This window comes from Gekko japonicus, unplaced genomic scaffold, assembly GCF_001447785.1.
Source record: "Gekko japonicus isolate JY-2015 unplaced genomic scaffold, Gekko_japonicus_V1.1 scaffold1907, whole genome shotgun sequence".
Taxonomy (NCBI): Eukaryota; Metazoa; Chordata; class Lepidosauria; order Squamata; family Gekkonidae; genus Gekko; species Gekko japonicus.
The window spans coordinates 165,443-172,185 of record NW_015177071.1 but is presented as its reverse complement, the minus strand read 5'-3'; the positions used below and the strand labels follow the sequence as shown (position 1 = coordinate 172,185).

Genomic DNA, 6,743 nt, shown 5'->3' with positions numbered 1-6,743 from the left:
GGAATGGACAAACCCCCTTTATTCTTGAAAGGTCACACAGAAAACACTTTTGAAAACACACGGGCAAGATTTTATACATGGTATGAGAACTATATCAAAACAAGACAAGACAAGGACAATAAGCAATTTTACTTAGAAGAGGTTATAGACTAGAACAGCTTTTATATCTGTATAAACTGTTTGCAAAAATAGATTATAACAATTTTTAAGGTCTAAAGTTGAAGTTGACATGAAAAAGGCTCTTGAGGTACCATTTACTTACAATGTACCCGCACAACTATGTTTTATGTTGTCCTGGCTCCAGCCGGGAGCTCCCGGAAAAGGCCGTATCGGCTGCCGGGAATGCCATGGAGGAACCCCCAGCCGACCCCCCATCTACCCGGTCCGGGGACAGTTCGACAGCTGGAAGTGGCGAAGAAGTGGCGGAGGAGCTACGGGAGGTCGGCACGCCATTCGGAGGCGACCAGGAAGACGCCGATGCGCTGCAGTGGCAGCAGAAAAGTGGCAGACGACAGGCGCGGGCTCGGCAGCGCTGGGAGGTGCGGCGAGGCTGGAAAGAATCCAGGAAGACAGCCAGAGACACGGGGCTGGGGGAAAACGGGCCGCGTGGGGCGGAACCGCCCCAACTCAGCGTCCAGGGATTTATCTGAGGGCGAGGTTAGAGCAGAGGGGAGGAGAAAAGGGCTAGAGAGGGAATAAAAACGGAAGGATGGAGACGGCCGGTGAGGGAGACTGGACTGGCGAAAGGAGATGCTGAGAGAGAGGGCGAGTTTTGACGGTCGGTCTCAAGAAGCCAGAACCCAGGTGGGACAGGAGGGGTGACGTAACCCCTCTTTGTGACAGTCCTGCAATTCTGCGGCCACTCCTCCACCTTCCTTCCCCCCCTATTCAGGCCCTGAACCTCAGCCCAGGACCGGAATTGGAGCCACCAGGAAGACCAGAGGGAGAAGCAAACCCTTCAGGGCCAGCCCTCCAGGATGGCGACCGGGGGTCAGTCGGCGCCAGCCAGCGGGGGGCACCACATATGTATGTCTGTTTGTTTGTTTGTCATGGAAAATAGATAAAAAATTACTTGGGGGGGAAAAGAAGTTCTCTCAGAGCTCTCTCAGCCCCACCTACCTCACATAGTGCCTGTTGTAAGTTGCTTTGGGACTCCTTAAGTTAGAGAAAAGCAGGCTATAAAAACCCACTCTTCTTCTACTTCTTCTAATTCACAGCAGCACGCATACACAAAATCATTTCAAAGCAAAATGCCTCAGGTGCACTGAAGTATGTAATATGCAAAAATCAAAGGCCCTGGGAATTTCAAGCAGCAAAGACTAATAATCTCTCTCTTGTGAAATGGCTTGGGGAACTGAGGTGTAGCAGATACAAGGGGAGAGCCATTCAAACAATTCCCCCCACCCTCAACACAATGCCATGTCCACGCCACACCAGGCAACAAGCCACAAATGCTGTCCAGACTGTACTGTCCCTGAACCCCAACTTCACTGGTTCCAGCCTCTTGTACTGGCAGTGTCCCCAAAAACAGCATCTCCAGGGCAGCAGATCTGCTACAACAGAGCACTCTAGAATGGTGACATCTTGCCCAAGAAGCTGCGATGCTCTACAACCACTATTTCAGTGCTCTTGCATGCAACAAATACGCTCAGCTCCAGTGCAGGAGTTCCTCTTTTCCTGCAGCTGCAGCAATGGGTTGATCATCGAGCAAAACATGGAAAGCAGCGACTTGGGTCTCTCTGCCAAAGATGGTCAATAGGATGCAGCCACCATGTCCACAAACCTAGAGAAGACCTGGAGAAGGCATAGATTTACCAGCCTCCAAGTGGTGGCTGGATATCTCCTGGGATTACAACTGATCTCCCAGTGACAGAGAAAATCGCTGCTTTGGAAGGTGGATTCTATGGCACTTAAGTCCCTCCCCTCCCCAAGCCCCGCCCTCCTCAGGCTCCACCCCCAAAATCTCCAGGTATTTCCCAACAGGGAGCTGGCAACCCTTAGAAAGGATGCCTGTTTTCACACATTAAATCCCCCCTTGCTGGATCAGTCTTTTGGGGAAAGGGCTTAAAGGAACCGCACAAACTCCTCGACTCACATCACGACCCCGCAGCATCCGTAGAGACTGCTCAGTTTTCCGCTGAAGCCCCATCTTCTCAATCGCCTTTCGAGGTAGGACAGCACTAGAATGATGATGGCCTACAGACCAGGAGAAAAGCCACGAAGGTTAGTGCAGCAACAAATCTTCAAAAACGAATGCAGGATAATGGGCATCAAGTGCTCTCCAAGATATACTCGGCAGAATACGTGTACACCAATGTATCTATCTAGTTCATTTAAAGTGCTGAATTAGAACTAAAAAAAAATTTAAACACTACAGGTCATCCTGGCTTAAACAGAGACTTGAGTTTCCTTGGTGAGTACAATCTCTAATAGCTCTACAGGGGCCACTTTTTAGAAAACTTAACTGGCTGTTTTGCCATGACCTGGATGGGTGAGGCTAGCCCAATCTCATCAGATCTTGGAAGCTAAGCAGGGTGGGTCCTGGCTAGTACTTGGGCAGGAGGCCACCAAGGAAGACCAGAGTTGCTGCGCAGAGACGGGCAATGGCAGAACCACCTCTGAGCATCTCTTGCCTTGAAAGCCCTATGAGACGTTGCCATAAAGTCTTGACTTGGCCACATGTTCCACCACCAATATGTTTTATCGGATGATAACCTTGCACCAGTATCAGTTAATTTTCACTTCTCTGTTCAAACCTCTGACCTCCTTCACCATCCAGTATGTTGAGATATGATGGGATTCTGTTGATAATTCTGTGGATATATGATGGGATTCACACCTAACCTTTCTGTATCACCTCCTCCCTTTCCCCCTTGCATTGAGATTTACATTTTAGATACTCGTGGTGCAATTCACACCAAGCCCTGGTTCCTCTCCCGCCCCAACCTTCCCCGTGAGATCTCCCAGTACAATTTCCCCTTCACATGTCTGTCTGAAGAAGTGAGCTCTGACTCACAAAAGCTCATATTGAAATAAATGTTATTAGTCTTTCAGGTGACATGATAGGAGTCTTCGTTTTATTTTGCCAAGGCAGACAAAATCCCGGACTTCCTCCAAGGAGTGCAGGGTAGCATACGTGGGTCTCCTCTCTTCCATTTTATTCCCACAACAACCCTACGAGGTAGATTAGGCTGGGAGAGAGTGACTGGCCCATGAGCTTCCACAGCGTAGTGGAGGTTTGAATTCTGATCTCGCAGAGATCCACCAGATCCTAATCCACTACACTACACTGGCTCTCTTGTCTTGTTTCTTCTTCTCAGCTCTTTGGGTTCAGGACTCTCCACGTGGATGCTTAAAATTGTTTTTCTTTACTCTCACCTTCTAAGGTTATTGTTACGTATGACACTTAACTCGGAGGAACAGTTCAACAAGTGATTCAGCTTTATTTCAGCTCAGGAATAGTGAGAACATCATAACAAGTTAGACCTGCTAGGACTAGACCAGCTAGACAATTCAATAGGCAAAACGGCAACTTATATACAATTTTGGCTGAGACAGCCACACCCACAATGCTTACAGTATCCAATCACACTAGGTACATTACAACCAATCATAATCAAAGAGATAACGTCCAATCAAAATCATTCCCTCCAGAAGGCACACCATTGGCCAGTATTACAATCCGCATAATGAGCGATGCTAGATTATGCTTTTACCATTATGTTTCTCAAGACATAACAGTTATAGTATGAGACATCGTAGACCCATCTAGTCCAAAACCCTGTTCCTCACAACAGTCAGCCAGATGCCCACTCAAGAAGCCCGCACCCAGGACAGCAAGGTGACAGCCCTCCCCTGCTGTAGCTCACCAGGAGCTTGTATTTCTTATTTATTTACCATTCGATTTCTAGGCCGCCCTCCCCGCAAGCGGGGCTCAGAGCAACATGGCCTCTGAGCATGGAGGCTCCATCCAGCCATCTGAGGATGTGTGCGTGCACACAAAAGTTCATACCTTGAATGAAACTTTGTTGGTCTTAAAGGTGCCACTGGACTCTAAATTTGTTCTCCAGCTATCGCAGTCGCTGATAGACTCGATGCCTGTGAGTTTGCCTAATCTCCTTTTAAAGGTATCTCTCATTCACCCTCTTCTCATCTTCAAAACAGCATTAACCTGGAAAGCTTTGGAGATCTCACCTGCAACAGCCTTGTTCCAAAGGGGGGGGGGAAGCAGCTGCAACAGAGAACCTCCCTTGAAGACTATGGCTTAAGAAGCCAGTCACAGGTGAAGGTCAGGTTTCTTCCAGTCTCCACCAGGCATTGTTCACACTACATCACATGAACTGTCATTCCTTGTGCTCCACACCCCAATTCCCCTCCCCCCCAAAATCATGCACCCCGTGAAAAAGGGACATGCACAGTTAGGGCTGCCAAGCCGCGGCGGGGGATCTGCATGTCTTCACAGGATCCCTGCCGTGGGGGACAGCAATACGTGTTGCACCGCCGTCGCCAGGATGTGACGCTACGCCCCGTTGCCAGAGCGACGTGTAGCGTCACATCCTGGCGATGGCGGTGCAACACGTATTGCTTCAGAAGGTGAGGGAGAAAAATGGAGTTCTTTGACCCCTGAGCACCCTTCCCACCCACTGCATTTTTTTTAAAGTCCTGTTTGAGAAGCAAATCCAGATTCTCAGTTAAAACTCCAAAGATAAAAAAGCAGACAATTGAGCATGTGCAAATGGCCAGCGCACCATCTGAGCAGAATTAAAAACTGAAATAAACTGTGGCAATGAGCGTTGTTGCGGATGCAGCCTCAATACCCAAAGCACACTTTAGAAAGAAACAGTCTGTTGCCAGCTCCTGGATCTCCAAGGTAACTGATGTCAGGTCACCCTTGCATGAATCCCAAACCTTTTTGAGCCCACACGCACCTCTGGGATTCTGACACAGTGTGGTGGGCACAGCCATAAATTGGCTGCCACACGGTGTAGCTAGCCATACAGTGGCTTCCACAGCTTACCTTCCATCACACAGTGAATATCCTTGTGCTGTAGAGGCAGGCAACTGCTACCAAAGCAATGTTTTTGTTTTTTTAAAATCTGCACAGCAAACAAAATTTCCAATGGCCAAGTGTTGCTGGGCATTTTCTACTTGGCAGGTGCCAGGAAAGGGGCTGGTGGGCACCATGAAGCCCATGGGCACCATGTTGAGAACCCCTGGATTAGAGTGTTGGACTAGTATCTAGGAGACCCAGGTTCAAATACGCCACTCTGCCATGGAAGCTGGCTGGGTGGCCTTGGGCCAGTCACACTCTCTCAGCCTGACCTACCTCACAGAGTTGTTGTGAGGATTAAATGGAGAAGAGAACAATGTAAGCCACTCTGGGTCCCCAAAGAACTAAATAAAAGAAATAAATGATCCAGGGATACCCAAGCACAGTAACAGCAGCTTATGCATTTCCAAGTAAACAAACCAGGGAGGTAACAGGAAGATGATATGCATCAGTGGCAACCTTAAATTTCTTGCAAACACCTAGCAAATTATAAGAAGAAGAGTTGGCTTTATACCCTGCCCTTCACTCGGAGTCTCAGAGCAGCTTACAATCTCCTTTCCCTTCCTCTCCCAACAACAAACACCCTGTGAGGTAGGTGGGGCTGAGAGAGCTCTGAGAGAACTACTCTTGAGAGAACAGCTCCGAGATAACTGTGACTGACTCAAGGTCACTCCAGCAGCTGCATGTGGAGGAGTGGGGAATCAAACCTGGTTCTCCCAGATTAGAGTCTGCACTGCTAACCATTACACCAAACTGGCTCTCTGCACCAAACTGGCAACTTCTACCTTACCTCTAACAAAAAAGAGCAAAAGTTCAGTAGCACCTTAAAGACTAAAAAAAAAAATGTAGCAAGATGTGAGCTTTCATGAATCACTGTTCACTTCTTCAGATATCAATTATCTGAAGAAGTGAGCAGTGACTCAGGAAAGCTCATCCCCTGCCACAGATTTTGTTAGTCTTTAAAGTGCTACTGGACTCTGGCTCTTTTCTACTGTTACAGACAGACTAACATGGCTAGCCATCTTGACTTACCTTCAGTGCATTTTGTACAATCAATGCAGGAGTGCATGCACTGGCTAACGTCCAACCACACAGTTCCTCCACTGGAAAGGCACTTCTGCTTGCAGAAACAAGACGGCAATTTCCTGCTCACTCCCCACTCCAGATCCCCCACACACTTCGACCCCAGGCCTTTCTTGAGGATCCATCGACCCCCAGAAATAAAATTTGGCATGGGGGGGGGGTCCATGGGCTGCACTAGAAGTTGTGAGGCAGGAAAAGTGCCACACCACAAAATCTGTGGGAGGCTGGATACACACCACCAATCAGAAAAGACCAAGCAGTCAACAACTGTCAGGGGTTTTTTTGTTCTACTTACGGACGGAACAAGCGAGTAATGCAGATAGTGCTCCATGTCTATTACACTGTTGCACGAGAAGTTGGCAGTGCCATTCTCCCTGATTATGAAACAGAGAGAACAGAGTTAGAAGTATATACAGATTTCAATACCCCCCCCCAAAGTACTATCAAAAGCCTCTTCTTATGTGCCACCACCTCCACTGAAAATGCCTGGAGTGGTATTTGCAGATTCCTGATAGCTGAAGGCCAGGGCAGATGCAAGAGTTTTAATTGTTTTAACTTGATCCGTAAATGTCTGTTGGAATTGTTGTTCACTGCCCTGAGCCCTGTGCAC

At 48.2% G+C, this 6,743-nt stretch overlaps 1 protein-coding gene across 2 annotated transcripts in view; it reads right to left on the bottom strand.

Annotated features, from left to right (window-relative positions):
* STRA6 (stimulated by retinoic acid 6) overlaps window positions 1-6,743 on the bottom strand; it is a 73,457-nt gene that overhangs the window by 47,239 nt on the left and 19,475 nt on the right. For both annotated transcript variants that reach the window (XM_015428227.1, XM_015428228.1), the window contains exons 2-3: window positions 6,429-6,507; window positions 2,096-2,196 (exon numbers count right to left, since the gene is read on the bottom strand). In XM_015428227.1, the coding sequence (XP_015283713.1) occupies window positions 2,096-2,196; window positions 6,429-6,507 (180 nt within the window). The remainder of the gene's footprint in view (window positions 1-2,095; window positions 2,197-6,428; window positions 6,508-6,743) is intronic.